The sequence below is a fragment of the Mixophyes fleayi genome, chromosome 5 (genome assembly GCF_038048845.1).
Source record: "Mixophyes fleayi isolate aMixFle1 chromosome 5, aMixFle1.hap1, whole genome shotgun sequence".
Taxonomy (NCBI): Eukaryota; Metazoa; Chordata; class Amphibia; order Anura; family Limnodynastidae; genus Mixophyes; species Mixophyes fleayi.
Window position 1 is genome coordinate 11,226,216 of NC_134406.1, and position 18,076 is coordinate 11,244,291.

General features: G+C 37.7%; 1 protein-coding gene across 3 annotated transcripts in view; it reads right to left on the reverse strand.

Moving 5' to 3' along the window:
• The window catches only part of KHDRBS3 (KH RNA binding domain containing, signal transduction associated 3), an 80,257-nt gene that overhangs the window by 50,489 nt on the left and 11,692 nt on the right, over positions 1-18,076 (reverse strand). For 2 of the 3 annotated variants that reach the window (XR_012692723.1, XM_075211683.1), the window contains exon 2: positions 6,319-6,477. The exons of the other annotated variant lie outside the window; for it this stretch is intronic. Coding sequence is in view for 1 of the 2 variants with exons in the window: in XM_075211683.1 (XP_075067784.1) it covers positions 6,319-6,477 (159 nt within the window). In the remaining variant the exon portion in view is untranslated. The remainder of the gene's footprint in view (positions 1-6,318; positions 6,478-18,076) is intronic. 3 annotated transcript variants of the gene reach the window in all.

The window sequence follows — 18,076 nt, forward strand, 5'->3', positions numbered from 1 at the left end:
TTCCACATTACCTTCTTAGACAGGCATGTGATTAAGCAGAAATCTTCAAATCAACAACTCCTGTTCAAGAGAGCACACTTCTAGGAAATGCCATTTAAACATCATTTACTGAAAGTCTGTTCTCCTGAAAAGAGCTGGCTTATTTGCTTATTTTCCCTAAGGAGTAACTTAAATTCTTCTCTTACCCACCTCATTATTTCAGTTGGGCTTTGTCGATAGAACTTAATACACTCAGCATAAGATTCATTCCTGCACTGATGAACCCCAATAATGGTGAAACACTATTAGCAGTGTCTCGATGATGACAGTTGTAATGCTTTGAAAACCACACGGCGTTGAATGTAAAGACGGTCATGTAATTTCCCAGAAATATGTTCCTCTGAATAGGAATTAATATTTTTTTTATCCCTAGGGAATAAGTAAACTAATAAGGTGTGTTCTCATGCATCACAAAACACAACACTTATTTACAACAGAACTTCCTGAAATATCAGAACAAACACCGCCACTAACATGAAAAATGTATCCGGAAATATCTGCAGTAGGATTGGAGGCCGTGTGGACAATGATAGATGCTCAGTACAATTTCAGAAAGAGTAGAAAACTACAAGATTCCAAAGCTAAAGAGTATAAGAATGTTGCTAGGTCATGTATAAGCTGTTGATTTGCGAAGCTACAACCTGTACAATCTAGAGTCATAGAGGTATATTTACTAATCTGCAGGTTTGACAGTTAGAATCTGATTGATTGCTATAGGCAACATCCACTTTTTCATTTTGCAGAATGTACTAAATAAAATTATAGCTAGAATCTGGTTGGTTGCTACAGGCAACATCTCCACTTTTTCAAACCCGCAGATTATTAAATATACCCCCTAGGGTTTGATCTAAGGTCATTAAGACCATACTGTAGAAAGCGATCCATGGCCAAGGTTGCCAAAGCTCCCATAGTATAACAGGGGACATTTAGATTAATGTGGCTTATCGATTTATAGTCAAAACATCTGTCTAGTGCTGAAAATATACAATACCACACAAACACACAGATAGGATACAGTTTTGCTGAATTCCATGAAAGCCATTAAATGCAATGTTCCAACAGAGGTTACGTGGGAGGAAACTATGGTTTTGACATGAAGAGGGACATGCAATTTAAATGGTCAACACCTGTCATTTTACCATATGACACAAACCATATTTTTACAACTTCTGACCCAACTCCTGTAAGTGCCAATGTTGGTGGACAACTAGAAACAAATGATCTGTACAGCACTGCTACCTCCAGCTGCTGTACCAGTCTACACACCATTGGGTTCAAATGTGCGAATCGCTTTTCATGATGGCAATTTCCGCTACACTTCTTCAGTGTCCTTTACCAGTTATCAGTCAATTCAAACAGGCAGTGCAAATAGAGATTCAGGCTATTGGCTAAAGTTCCTTGATATGACTAGAACTATTTATGGGATAAACAGTGGCAGTTTGTCCATGATTTAATAATATGTATTAGAACCATAATAGGACATAGAGAAGCACAAAACAACCATTTACAAATGATACAATTCACACATAATGATATAATTATGCTGGTTCTGTCACAATACTTGCTACAACAAAATAACATATTAAAGAAATTTGATGTCTGATGAGATCAGAGGGGGACCTAGAGAGCTGTGGGCCCCAATGCAGGGAAGAAGGAAGGAGGGAACCGGGGCCCACAGCTCACTAGTTCCCTGTGCAGCGGGCCCCATTATCTCTAAGGACCCCAGTGCACCACACCTGCCGCACTAATAGTAGTTCTGCCACTGGATGAGATGAGGACCAATTCTGGAAAACATTTGCCTAAAGTAACAATACTGTTACCATGTCAAATAAAGATAATTAATATTACTATTACTGTATTCAGGGATTTAAATCCTGATGCCTCAGACATAATACAGAGCACTGGCGTTACATACTCTACAAACACATTATTAAAAACTTGTATGTGGAAGTTTTAAACAATGGACTAAATTCATGTACACATTTATAATAAAAATATAGTTTTAGAGATCTATTTGCTCTTAGTAAACTACCTACATCAATTATAGAACTATGAACTAGAGATGAAAAAAAATGTAAAAGCTGTTCTGGGGAATAATTGCCTCACTTCACATTTTGCATGAAATTTTGCTTGTTTTGATGGTGGAATTTGGATATAATTGTTCCCTGTCATACAACAATCACAATACACGGCAGAATGAATTCTCCGTTGTCATCCTAACTCTTCTCAGAGACTATAAATTCCACGAAATGTGAATTTACAAATACAGTAAGGAATGGCTATGCACAGAATTGAAAATTGGAACTTAAATTGCAAGTCAATTTGTGTGAAATTTCACTACAACTTCGCTCATCTGTAAATCATCATCATCATTTATTTATATAATGCCACTAATTCCGCAGCGCAGAGAACTCACCCACATCAGTCCCTGCCCCATTGGAGCATACAGTCTAAATTCCCTAACATACACAGAAACACAGACTAGGGTCAATTTGATAGCAGCCAATTAACCTACTAGCATGTTTTTGGAGTGTGGGAGGAAATCCGGGGCAGCCAGAGGCAACCCAAGCAACCACGGGAAGAACATACAAACTCCACACAGATAAGACCATGGTCGGGAATTGAACTCATAACCCCGGTGCTATGAGGCAGAAGTGCTAACCACTGAGCCACCTTGCTGAATGCGAGGACAAAGAGTTCTATGGCGTGGCATTAAAGATGGCTCAGATAACCTCATAATGGAAAGAGGAAACTGAGAAAAGATACAGATAATGTGAAAGTAAATCCTATATTCAAGAATGATACATCTCTATTTATTTGAAGACTCTGTATATTACATAGATGTATAACAAAGAAGAACAGATAGGAAGCTACAACAGATAAAACACATCTCTGTGAAAACAAACTCTGAATACTTGATGAGTGAATAATGAGAATGCCAATGAATGTTTTGGACAGATCAGCCCTAAGGGTTAAGCTACATTTCTCCCTTAATTGCAAAGGCCATTAAGTGTACAGCAAAACGACCAGATACTGGATGCAATTACCAAGCTCCAGAGAACCACCAACTACAATTCTGCCAGGATTTGAATTAAAAAAAAAGGCTGTGATTAGGTGAAGTAATGATCCAAAGGATATTCGTTCTGTTCAGATTGTACTCCCTTTAAAAAAAAAAAAAGGAAAAAAGAAATTTAATTGTGAGGTCTCAATTTCTTTAACTGTTTAACGGTAGAAAGGTGGTGAACGCATGAATTATAGCTGTTGAAACTGATAATTGGGATAATCTTGGTCATTAAGTATATAGTGATCTAAGAATTAATAACGCTAAGTCCAAAGCTGGGAATTATCATGATCCCAGTAATGAGCATGTAAGTCAACTGGTATGCCAAGTGCCAACACACACATCAAACAAGCTATATTTTTCATCTTGTACGTAACAGTACAATACATTTGGAGTAACATGTTGAACATATTCGATACATAAATTATTCTATTCTTTATGTCTGAAGACTGCCAAGAGCACCATGCTTAGTGATGGGTTTGTTGGTATGGTTCTAATGTAAATTACACCTATAGTGTCCTGCATACGTTCAATAAGTAGTGATGGGCTCCAGGGAGTAAGCACAAGAGTAAACACCAATGTACAAAACAACGAAAGGAAGAAGGACACTTAGGATGAGTGATACAGCAATGGCCTCATTTCAAAAACATAACTCTACCCAAGACCAGACAAAGTACCCACTCATCTCTTTCCAGTACACTGCACAGCACTTGGGCTACCTGTCTACTCTTTACCCATGACAAACACAGCTGACTCCATCTCTAACCAGACAAACAAGTTAAAGTATTGGTTGTCTATCCCCGAGAGCAATAAATTAAATCCCATTTAAGTCATCTCTACCCAGTGTCCTCCCTGTTTGAGACTTGGCATTGCTGCTAAGATCCCAGTCATCTTTATCTACCTGGGACCCTGCAAGACATCTTTGCTCACATTTTATGTCTATCTTGGTCTTGGCACAACATCCAAGCTTCCAGTAATCTATCTTTAGGAAAACACATTATCCGGTGCAACGAGAGTTATGAAAGCTTTATAAAAATCGCTTCTTGAGCTATAATATGTATACGTATATTGATGTAGTCATACTGATGCAGCATATTTTCTTTACATACAGTAATTGGCAGGATCCAGCAACCCTTAACGCTTAATGAATTTAAGTAATTGCTCCGCCCTAAGCTCGCTATTATATTTTAATGTGCGGGGCTAAGTGACAAGTTCAGCGTTCCGTGTGACTTATGATTGATCAACAATCACCTAAAATAAACAAGGTATATCTGCATAAATAACAAATGTAAATATGGTTTGATATTTGGGGATTAGTTTGAAAAATAATGATCATACCTATATTTTACAAAAGAAAACTCCAAAGATCAAAACTAGATTTAGTTACTTAGATACAATCTCCAATAGTGTATCTAACATTCATGTTACTTTAAAAAAATAAAATAAAGTCTGTGTATAGTCAAAAACTATATGTTGTCCCCATTACCACGTCATTTGTCTGATGTAATGGGTTGTTTGAAACCAAAGCGTGATAAGCTTTCCTCAAAGGTCTGTAATACAGAAGCATGACTTATCCTTAAATTGGATGGTTGGTTTGTCAAATGTCTACAGGCCTTTCCTACAGTGAGGTTTGAAGATTGTGACCAAGGAAAACAGATTTAATCACAATTTAAATAATTTCATGCAATCACCGTTCCTCTGGGAAGATCCATCACATAACATACACTATTAGTAGGGCCTGAGAATAGATTTAATAAAGCACTAATATTACTTATAACCTTTGGCCAGGATCTGCCAACATAAACAAATTAGACTACATTCCTAATCCACCCAAACGACACGCAGATCTGCCAAACCATGACCATATCGGCTGAGACTGCACCTCAATCTGGCAGACAACACCTCTTTTATCCACTGGAAGTTGAGACAGTCCTGCAATAAGTGGGACTGTTGGCCTTTAGCTAGAAGCCTCACACCAAAGCTTTGATACAAATGGAAACCCCTTAGTACAGATTGATCTATTGCAAATCTTTGATGAATGACATGTTGATTAGCATTGGTGACTCAAAGCACTGGAGAACTTAAGTCACCTAGCAATTGATTTACACTTCAATTTTTACCTGAGCGCCCTTACCAAGAGTTAAAGACACTTGTTTGACGAATGAAAGGTTGCAAATGTTAATGAAAATAAATTAAAGTGGTGGCAAGTAAAAAGAACGACCAATCAGCCACTCCAAAAACCAGAATTATGGAACCCCAAATGTATTTGGATATATCTAAGCGGTGGAGTCCTGTTTTGGCTCAATAGCTGGAGCCCGTCTGGGAGATGGTGGTGTCTCTACTAAGGGAGTGTGCCCAAACGCCACTCGAATGTGTCATTACGGCTGCTGATTCCACCACCAAGACCCTTCAGGAAGAAAAATGCAGAACAAACAACAATACAGTCAACACAATGAAATCAGTTCCCATTTTCCAGTGGTAAGAGAGTGAAACTAAACTAATCCTATCCTAATAAACCTTCCCTAGCTCAGGCCATCCTCAAACCCTTTACCGATTGGCTGGTAAACCATAGCAAAAAACCCTGTCATATTAACTCTTGCCGGGCTTAATTCTTTACCTTTTAGAACCTGGGCGCTTATATTCCCTTGGGCCAATTCCTGCCCTCTGTTATCCATCTGTGTGGTGTTTGTATGTTCTCCCCGTGTTTGTGTGGGTTTCCTTTGGGTAGTCTGGTTTCTTCCCATAGTCCAAAACTATACAGGCTGCTTAATTGGCTTCTGTCAAACGTGATGCTAATGTTTCTGTGTTTGTAGAGAATTAGACTGTAAGCTCTACTGGGTCGGGGGCTGATGTAACGGATTAAACATTCTCAGTAAACCGCTGCATAGTATGTATAGAGGATCATAAATTATAAATGCTATGTATCACTTTGCTGCATACACTATACAGTTGCGGAAACACATTCAAAAGGTCAAATAGTCACTCACGCCTACCCTTGCTAAAGAACATTTTACAAAAATACATTCCCATTGACGGAAAACAAACACAGAATTGGGTGTTAGAGAAATAGTGGGATTCTGGCGATTTTTTCTGTTAAACTAACAATTCAAAAGGAAATGAAAGTATATATTTCGACAGTTAATAAAGTCTCCAGTGGGTTTTACATACAAAAAAAAAAGAGGTGTTAATAATATGTGTGCTGTGTGTGAGCAGGTCACCTGTGATAGAGTCCAGCAGTGTTAGTATCATTTTCGCTGCGTGCTTGATTAAGGGAGGCTGTTGGATCTCAGAAGTATCTTGAGTTCTGTCAAGTGTGCCTGACTTGAACCCTTCCTCGGGATGTGAGTCAGTCTTGCTTGGAGCATATTTCAGCTGATCTGTGACATAATAAAGGCCATTTTTCAGTAAGTCATACAGTGACACCCTTCAACAGGCCTCACAATCTCCAACCCTGCCTTGTGAATAGACGGTTTAAATGAAGACACATTCACTTTTAATGTACACAGGAACTCCTTTCCATGACAGCAGTCAGGGACAGGTCAAGCATGGCCTTCGGGGAATCGTCATGCTGTGCAGTGTTAAACAACATATGAAATAGGATAAACTTGTACTGAAGGCGCTGCATGTTTTCCTTTGCTTTCAATTTAACATTGTTAACTAATTTTAGTTCTAGTTATTAGATCTCCTGTTAATATTCATAATTTATGGGAAAAAAATTTTTTGCAATACAGATCATTCCTTAAAAGTATTTTTTTTTATTTGAATTAACTTTATTTATAAGAAAAAAATGTCAAATAATAAGCATACTGTACACAAAGGCAACTTTAATCATTATATGTTGTTTTCCTACAGTGCTTCTGCACAACCAATCCTGGCACAGCATAGTTCAGTAATGATATCCTTCATGATATCCTGTAAGGCATTAATTCATCAACTATAATCCTTCTGTTACCATTTTCTCTGTAGCTAATTAGAAAGTTAGAAGCTGTGGACCCATCCGACTATCATTAATGTAGACAGCTTCACGTGTTATTGATTATAAAGTAGTAGAGAGCAAGGTCATGCCCCATTAATTACTCTTTTTCCCCAGTTACCATGAAGCTTTTAATTTTAAGGACTATGGTATGAATAGCGATGTGCATGTCTGTTGGGATGTGCAAACAAAGGAAACTGTACTTTGACCAAGAGGATCATAGCTTCTTATAGTGCTATATATATTTCTATTTGTTAGAGTAAAATGAAAGAATTACCTAAACTCCTTCTACGTGATTTCCTTCTTTTGTGTACAAGATGTACAATTCAGGTCACACCAAGCACCAGCCATTGAAGTGGTCTACTAACTGCAGGTCATGGGTTTTAGACATCTATACACACAAAGAAGCAGCCTACATGAATTGAGCCTTAAGCTAAACATCGCTTTTTGCACACTGCTAATACACTACTGGGCATTAAATGATGGACTTTAAAAGGCAACTAAACCCCCCCCCCCAAAAAAAAATGTGATTTTCAGATATAAACTAAAGAGGTAAAGTACAATGTTCAGTGTTATCTTTACATCATACTACATAAACATTTGCAGATATTTTGGTTCCCATTATATTACTGTCCCTCATCTGGTTTATGAATCAACCAATCAACACAGAGCATTCATGCAAAACAAGTCAACAAATCTGTCACTCAAACTCTGCCTGCTTAGCTAGAGAAGCACCTCTCCAATCACATGGCAGATTACTGCAAGAGAGTAAGAGAGCATGATGAATATATTCAGTACACACAGACACACACACACATATATTAAATATATATATATATATATATATATACACACATACATATACATACATACACACGTACGTATGTACAGACACACACACACACATAAAATGCTTATTTCAAGCATTTTATTCAGCTTACTTGACATTCAAATTAGATCAACCGGGATTAAAATTACGAATGGTTCAGTATAGTTACATTTAAAAAAATACACCTAAGAAAATTTCACCAAATACAGACAGTCATCAGACAGTCCGCCCACATGTGCAACTTATGATATAACAGGTAAGACTCAGTGACTGCACCCATAATAGATCCCCCACTATGGGGACCAGAGGTGAAGTAATTCCTGGTGGCCCCTGCCAATCTGAGGTCCCTGCCCCCAGCCTGATCCCCTCTACACCTTGCTTGGGGGGTGGGGCGGGGGCTAGATGATAGGTAAGCTAGAGCTGTATCTACTCAAATTTTGTCAGGGGGGTGGCAATTCACTGTACCCACCTCTATCTATTAGGTCACCTGAGCACTCCCCGCACAGACAACGTATTGTGCCATAACCAACCTCGGCTTCTTCAGCTCCAACCGGGAGTAAAATGTTTAAACTCAAAGCAAAAAAAAAAAAAAAAAATAATCACCACAGTAAAGATTCAATATTTTCTATATTCATATAACACTGAATATACAATCCAGCTACTCCTTTCCCAGTAATATAAAACACTCTATGGACTGATGAGAATCAGATTCTCAACTTGCTCTACACTAGGTAATAGAGTTGTAGCACAATTTTATTCTGTAGTAGGCTGCAACTTTTAGGTTTGAAAATATAAAGGAAAACAACAAATGCTTAGGGGTCAACCTGGAAATGGTTTGACTGGAGACCTTCACAATGAAACCAACTCTAGGGGGTAAATGTATCAAGCTGAGAGTTTTCTGGCGGGTTTGAAAAGTGGAGATGTTGCCTATAGCAACCAATCAGATTCTAGCTATCATTTTGTAGCATGTACTTAATAAATGATAGTTAGAACAAACCCAGTGGAAAACCCTCCGCTTGATACATTTACCCCCAGATGTTAGCTATGAATCTTGTAAGAGTATAGTAGATGAAGATTTTACTTTATTGCATCTAGGGACAGTGGACGGCAGTATATTGTGACAACCATTGTGAGTAGTGGAGCAGAGTCTGTATTAACTAAGGGGCAGCTACCTTTCGAAGGAGGACATTGTTAGAATGTTATCTCCTGGACTACATGTAATTTATATCTATATTGTGCATTAGGATAATTACTGCATTTATCATGCTGTGTTAGATATCTGTCCCTTAATTCGAAAGGAAGGTGGACTAAATTTTAATGCCATGTTGACAAAACAAACTGGGATATTACAATATGAACATACCTCCAGGAAAGTGTGTGAACCTATGGAATCTGCACATTTACGTTCATTATAGATAGGGAATACGTTTTAATAAATTAGACTGTAAAACCTATAGGGACTTATTAATATAATGCTACAATGTCCTGTGACCCACATCAATCAGATTCTAACAAACAGAATGATTCTTGCAAAGTTCACTAAAATTCCATCCATAATAAATAATGTCGTCTTTGGTGAAATTATGTTATACATGTTAAAATCCAACATCATAATTAACTACGATATTGTGATTAACCAATACGGCATGTCCCTCAATGGCTGCAACGGTCCAATGCAGAGCAGGTCTATTTCAAACTGACAGCAGGGTTGTCGGTGCCCTTTGTTGGTGGTCTTACCATTCATATTAATATAAGGTTCACAGGGAAGGGCTCCAACACCCCATTGGCAGACTGAAGAATCGCCCATTGGAGCAGGAGAGAGAATCTCCAGCACTGAACACATCCAAATTGGGAGTTTATCACACCATAGCTTTCTATTTTATCTTACTTAATTCCGCCCAAAACTTTTTTATTTTCATTTTCAGCATATGGAAGGTTGGCATCTATTTGGGATAACACATTCTCACAGCAGACATCATTTCTTTAAAAAGAAAATTAAACTCCATTTACCAGTTTGGATGGTAGGATAAAGCAAGATATAATTTCTACTATGTGTCAAGAGATTTCAAAGGAGACATAAGCACTGTGTACACATACAATAGTGCAACCCCATTATCCTGAATATTACAATAAAAATTGTACCCAGACAATATTGTAATAATAAATAGTACTGTAGAGTAGTTTATTAGTTAGGTGTAAAGAACCGTAGTTTACCTCCATGCAAAACCTACAAAATACAATATACGGAAAATTAGATTTTATTCTAACATTTAATTTTACTGTATAATTTTTTCCCCAATGGAAGTCCACCATGTCTATGCATTTACATGCTGGAGCAATTTTAACAAAATAAATCTCTTTGGTCCAATTGACTTGTGGGTTTTTCCGCTTAAATTTACTAGAACTTTATTGTTTTTTAGACTTTACCCTCATTTTATCATATCTGGTTCTTACACAAATTTTTCCCGGTGTCCATTTTTTTTTTTAAACTGGATTATCTGTATTTACAACATGTCTAGAACATTCACAGACAAATACCTATGTAGGACAGCCAAGATCACATAAGGTGCATAGATGGACACTAGCTGAAGATGACCACTTTATAAAAATATTCACCAATTTTAGACATGTTATCATTAGTGTGAATGCTTTTTATTCCATGATCTCTGGAATTGCTTACTACAGATTATATAATTTAAAAATATGCATGGAAAAACAATTTGACCTTTAGTACATAGACTAATAATTATTTTCTAGACTTTATTCCTCAGTTATAACAAATTTAGGTCGATATGTACTCTGCAAATTCCTCCAAACCTTTCTTTTTGTAGGATAAACAATAATTGTAGTTCTATATCAATATCAATATAGCAAGATCTGTTTCTGTCTTATTAGATCTCATCAGAACAAGTGGATAAATAGATACAGTTGTATAAGTCTTGTAAAGACTCTAAGCATTACCTTAAATAGATTCTGTGCATTCCACAAAATTCCTGGTATAATGTAACACTGCAGAAAAGGTGGTAATTCAAATACACTATGGGGTTAAGACTCAGGAAAGGTTCATTGAAAATAACAAACTCCCCCAGATACTAATGCAATCACACACACAATTCTGGTACAGAAGTAATGATACTATTATTCCTAAGATAGCATTATCAAGGGCACTCAAAAATCTTATTCCAAAGCTAGTATCACTCAGGGGCAATTTTATGGCACATTTAAACACCTCTGAACGGGTGCTTACGCACTGTCCAAACACTTGCTCAAAAAGTCCATTCCTGAAAACATATTAATAATTTTTGTATTAACTTTTTCTTTTATTGAAAGTGTATATGACAAGAGTTAGACCACCTTTTGCGATCAATCTCTTGCTTGTCTGGCTATGTACAGTTTCTAAGTGGGTGTGGATAGAACAACTTGTAGCCAATAAAATCATCAGAATGCTCAGATGTGGCAATAAGCAAGAAGTCACAAATATTAGAATAGTGGAAGATGCAGGGTCCCCTTACAGCGTACTTGCCAACATTGGCATCAAGCTGTCCGGGAAGGGGCTCCGTCATGGGGACGTGGTCACGCAAATTGCGTTGTGAGGCCGCGCCGCGTTAAACGTTGTCAATTTCAGCCTATCACAGCAGGAGGTGTGGCCAGGATGACGTGTTTAGCCCCACCCACACACAATTCACCAAAGAACGGGGGCATGATGCTAGGGGTTGCCCTGCCCCCAGGAGTTCGGGAGGGCTCCCAAATATTCGGGAGTCTCCCGGACATCCCGGGAGAATAGGCAACTATGCCTTAAAGTAAAGCATCATATTTGCCAAATGTAAAATGTAAATTTATCAAGTGGATGAGGGGAGGGGGGTTCTCCTAGACCTCTCAGGGGTGTGGGAGAACTACCAGAAATTCGGTAGTTTCCTGAACATATATTCACAACTTGCTTACACATTGGTGATAGCCAATGGTTATTAGAATGTAGTTTATCTGAAACATCTGACAACAAATAATGGTACTCAGAAAAGCATCTATGACAAATTCAGAAGACACTGACCACTGGTGCACATCTATACATTCCTTGTAAATCAGAAATGTCCCTATTACTTACAAGAAATTAATAGAATTAAGGTCCCTGAGGTTGCGAAGACAACATTCGAAAAAGTAGGTTGTGAATATGATGAAAGAATACGTTGTAAACATTCAACACTTGTGGTTAGACTAAGATACCAGAGTGATTCATCTTAAAATGACATCAGCCTAATTTCTCATCAGAGTTAGGAGAATCATTTCAGAAAATAAATCAGCGATTAGCAATTTAATTTGTGAATCTGTTAAGACGTGCCCAAAGCTAACCAAATAATTTATGCACCCCCAATAACCCCACAGTACAGGGAATGTAAAAACGTCAATCAGCAAATATCAACATGTCACAGGTCTATAGCCTTAGAAAATGAGATTACAGCCCCTCTGACAGTCATTTTAGGGGAAATTGTGACAGTAACTTGATAACTGACTTATCTGTGGCCTCTGACTTTTCTAATCTTCACCTCTACACACTTGGTAGACAGCAGTATCTCGTGATATTCCCTTTGGCATTTTACAAACTACTTAGTTAGCCCTATATGATTGGGTGACCCACAAACTATTGGCGGTATATTTACTAAACTGTGGGTTTGAAAAAGTGGAAATGTTGCCTATAGCAACCAATCTGATTCTAGCTGTCATTTTGTAGAATGTACTAAATAAATAATAACTAGAATCTGATAGGTTGCTATAGGCAACAGCTCCACTTTCTCAAACCCGCAGTTTACCAAATATACCACTTGAAGTCCAATAGATTTGTCTACCACTGTACACTCATATCTTACTCATTTAAGTGTTCAAATATCCAGGCAACACAATGCTTACTATACTATGTCGAAGTCGTATAATTGGATGAACGAAAGTATATTGGTTAATATTGTTTTATTGGCCGATTGCACTCAGTATGCCACGCTACACGTGGCATATGGCTATCGCACGGTAAAATACGCACGTACACACTCGCATTACAACATTTAGTTATTTCTATAATTCATATTCATATTGGTTCCGTTACACAGTAATTTATGAGCAGATAGTATTTAGTTTATTATTAGTTTATATATTATGATTATATGTACACTTCAGTGTTATTAAAGGTTCAGGTTAAAGGAAAGGTGTCATGTCTGATATTATATTAATCCCCTTTACATCAGCAGCTGTCCGGTGCATTCGGCGAAGAGATCGCACATTACATACTCTAGCTATTGATGTTAGGCAATAAACCTTTAATATGATGCTGACTGTAAAATGGACTGGTTGTAATTGGAGTTTTGGCGGGAAGAACAGAGCTCATCCCCTGGAGAGATGACCCCCACCTTTGGATTTCTTAGATTGAACCAGCCTATGATCTGCAACCCTCTGAACCTTCCTGAAGTCTGGACCTATAGAAGCAAGCCACATCATCTGCATTGTTCTCTCTGTAACACTGAATGTATATATGATCATAGCTGCGCTCCCAGTCTTCAGTCTACTCTGACCACAGTGTTCAAGGGTGAACTACTGTTCACTGTTGCCCGTGGTAGAGCAGCGGTATGTATGTATCTTTTGGTATTGGCTGTACTGTACTGTATCATAATATAATAATGTATTGAACTGTTAACTATTTACATCTGCTAAAATAAATCACTTTGTGCGTTGGAAACACAATACAATCGCCTATGCAATGCTTATTTGAAAACGATAGAATTACTTTAATAACTAACTGGGTTTTATTTTTTTTACAAGGTTTGGCACAAAAATAAATCTGTCTCCATTCTTCTTTGTATTTCCCCCCCATACTTCTCATGAGTGCCATGTGTTATTTAAGTGTACACATACCCACTAACACACTAGCATCTGGTGTCTTTTTACAACACAGTGATAGGTGAATTTCTATACCATAAAAACTTATACAAACGGCAAGAACTTAGTAAAGCCTATTGTAACAGTTAAGAATAACACTAACAATTTGACACCAAAGCAGCACAGTCTATTGAGACATGATGCATCAAAAATGCACTTCCCCTAAGGTTTAATTAACTATTCTACACTGTATAGGGAAGAGTCTTACCAGCGCTAGGGTAAAGTCCTGGTTTCAAATCAGGTTGCGGATCTCTTCTATTACCGGTACTGGCAGTGCAACATCAGAGTATAGATGCATCTTCTTCCATGCGGCTATGCCACAGGTCCACATCACAAGTGGAGGTGGAAGCAGACACATCCAAGCATCCACCCACTAACACATACATTAACACGGTGGCCCTCATTGGACTGCCATGCAGAGGTCACATACCACAATGGGATGCCACGCCATGGATGCCATCTTGCCAAATCTAGTCTGCATTTAGTCCAGCATTGCAGACACATCCTAGTCTGTGTCTATTTCTTCAGCAGTTCCCCATCCTCAACCCCAAGGGCTTCTCCCGACAATAGCTCATTACTTTGGCTGGCACCATGAATCTCTCAAACAAACGCACATTGCAGTTGTGCTAACCATCAATCAATAAATCCATACAATATTCACCAACTTGCTCCGTTAATCAAAGTTAAAATACAGGGATGACATTTGAGCAATACAGACGCACCTGGTGATTAAAATATATGACCGCAATGGGTAGACATGGGGAAAAAGAGACCTAATTCCTTATTGTAATTGTCTGGGACCCAGTCAAATCACACTCATAGTCCCATGTTCCATGTAAGTATACACATAGATAGGCAATGCACCAGCATCATAACTGATGAATTTCCTACAACATACGGACTGGCAAAGCAAAAACATCTTTTTTGGACAGGTCAATATTACTAATCTTCTAGTCTTCTAGTCTTTCCTTCCCAATTAATTGAAACACTGTATTTGTAAACCTCAGAAGAGAGTTTATTGTATCGACTGTCAGATTCTTTATAAAAAATGCTGACTTAACATGAAGAAACGTACAAATAAAAATGTAACAATCTTTTCTTAAAGTTGCACCCTACCCAGAGTCCCAGGGAATGCTCCATATAGCCATTATCACTACTGTTCCTTAGTTCCACTCACAGCCCTGGCCGAAAACTGATGTTGTGAGATGCAGAGGAGGGTGGTGTTAGTGGGAGAACCAATCAGAAGCAGCAATAACTGATAACAATTACCACAAGTGACTCACAACAAGCACATGGAAAAGGGCAAATATGCTTAGACATTCCCATATAGCTAAGTACATAGTACAAAAAAAGACTGATGCTAAAACTAGTGGTACGGGAGCAGAGGAAAATATTACATTGCATCCTCAATCAACTTAATTAATTATTAGTTAATAATTAATAAATTAATTTTAGTTAATAATTAATAATTTTTTAAAAAAGTAATAATTGACAAAGATTTGCATTATACAAAGCGAACAAATATGTGTTTGCAGTTTCCAGCGACACAGCCTCAAAACATAAAATTATAAGACAACATATTGTGCAGTTTCCTCAAGTATTAGTGAAGGGGAGACTGTTCCCTCTTCACCTGAATACAGCTGCCATTCAGCGGATTATAAGAAGAAAATAACTTTCTGCCTTGGCAACCATATCTGAGAGTCCCAACTTTCCCCTTCTAGCCCTCAATGAAATTGAAAAAAACAAACATACTGGTAAGGAGAGTCATTTGTCATAGGTTAAGTAAAACTAATAGTACAATGGAAGATATTGCCATGGCTGCTAGCTGTTCATTACCAAAAAACAGAGTAAAATGGATAAAACGGTGGTAATCAAGTGTGAAATGGTCATTAGAGGTTACCAGGGAACAAAGCTCAGAATGTTGACCCTGATGCAACATAAGGAATCAAAGTCCCCCAAACCAGACATAAATATGTAAACTGTACATCTAGTGCTGTTGATCTTACTGATATTAATGAGGGTGACGTTGATGTATATGATCATAGTTCTTTGACTGAAATTGCATCTGATGATAATTGTGAAGTGCAAACTAGGTTCTCAGTCATTTCCATGTTCACAACAATTCCACAGAAAAATTGAAAACCAACCACTCATTTGGCTATCAACCATCACTGCTGGAAGTATTCGACAGAGGAACACAGGATGTCCTAGAGCACTAACTCTACACACAGGTAGCAAAAATTATAGCGTGAAAAAGGTCACCCTTAAGGTTTGTTGAATTTGCACAATTCTGGCCCAACTCTTGCTACACGATAACACAATCATGACGTTTCGCCACTGGGGATGGGGACAATATACCGTTATTTTTGGCGCCACGCCCCCCTAATGTCTTTTCACATGACCTCCCCTTGTGCATTTCCCAGAAGGGAGGTTTTGAAAGTAGGCAAGTATTCTTTATAGAGAGTGCATGTTTGTTAATATTTCTTTATTTCTGTCAATATTATATACATGGTAAGGTTTATTTATCAAGTGCACTTTTTTGAAAATAATTTCTTGAATCAAGGCATCATTATACCACGTTTAATTCCAGAATTAAATCTGGTCCTGCACCCCATGTTATTGTTTTTAATACACATACAAACTTATATAAAATCTTTAAAGAAAATGAATTAACATTAAAATACATGAAAAGAAAAACTAACAAAAGGAAACAAATTAAAAACAAAACTTACTAAAAAGACAACAATAAAACACTCAAAAGCAACAACTCCCCCCCCCCCCCCACCACTGCTCACCCAGATTGTTAATGGCTAATAGGAGGATAGAGAATTTGAGTTTAGATCCACCTAATCTGAGCATACAGAAACAAATCACAATTTGCAGGAAGATTTAAAACAAATTAGTTTGTCCACTAATCGCAAATTTTGTGCTTAAATTTGTTCAGATTTCAGTGAACAGAATTTTGGGGGCTTCATTTAGCATTATTCTTAATGCAATGATTTATTAAATTCTTCTGTGAAAGTCTCGAGCATCTTGTTAGTCAAATCTTAAGGTTTGCAGTGACATTCATTTTATGTAAAGTGTTCTTGCTTCCTGCCAAGACAATTATAAAGGAATGATTGCAATGTCAGATCTCTTGAACACAAGAAGAAGCTTTTGACTTCTCTAGTGCTTCTTATAATTTATCATGCCTACCGCTGTGCATACTAGCAGCATATAAACGTACAGTACATATCTCGGCAGTAACCAAGATAATCCTACTTGTGTATGCGTAGACCTCAAAGACACATTAGGGAACTTAACATTAAGTATCTAATGGGGCTTGAAGAACATTGGATCTATAGGACAAATAGGGGGGAAAAAGTTTGAGGAGAGAAAAATCAAGTGAAACAGGGATTACTAATTGCCCTCAATTAACATATCACAAGCATCTGAAGTGGCGTTAGACTTAATTAACAACATGGGAAACGCGAAGGCACCAAGTGAGCACAGACCACCCACAGCTTTCCAAGTGTCATTTGAATATTCAAATTTCTACTTTTTTTTAATATAGTTAAAAGCAAAGAACCTCACGGAAATGTATTACTGAAAAACTAGAATTTAAAGAACGAATAACTACACTTAAATCTACTGTACACATTGTACTGCATTCAGATCTATATTTAATAGTCACATAATAAGCCCCATGATTTTCCCTACTCAAGGACCACGTCTAAATCTCCTATTTATACTGGGACCACAAGGTTTTGCTTTTCCAATCAATGGAATCCAATGCTTTATGCTACTTGGTTGATATACGACATTCAAACGTTCTGTCACTCAAGAGCACTTACATTATATGAAGGTCTTCTGTAACACGACTGTTAAAGAATGAATGGCCAACCCATTTCATTGGTGGGAAAATGCAGAAACACTAGACTCTCCCACAGTCTCAAAATCTTCATTAGTGGAATCTACAATGAGCTGAATAGCTCCCCATAACTAGATTTTGCTAGGCTTGAGCTATACTAAAGATTTGGCGGTCACTCATGTGCGTCTATAAGTGTGAAATCTCTAAACAAATGTTCCAATGGGACCTGTTACTTGTAAGCTTTCCTGGACAAATAGCCCAAGGCTTGTGGGGAAAGAACGGTAGCTCACAGCACTGGAGTCATGAGTTCCATAGTGTGTGTGTGTGTGTGTTAAGGAATTTATACTGTAAGCGCCAAAGGGGCAAGGGCTGATGTGAGTGACATATATTTTCTGTACAGCGCTG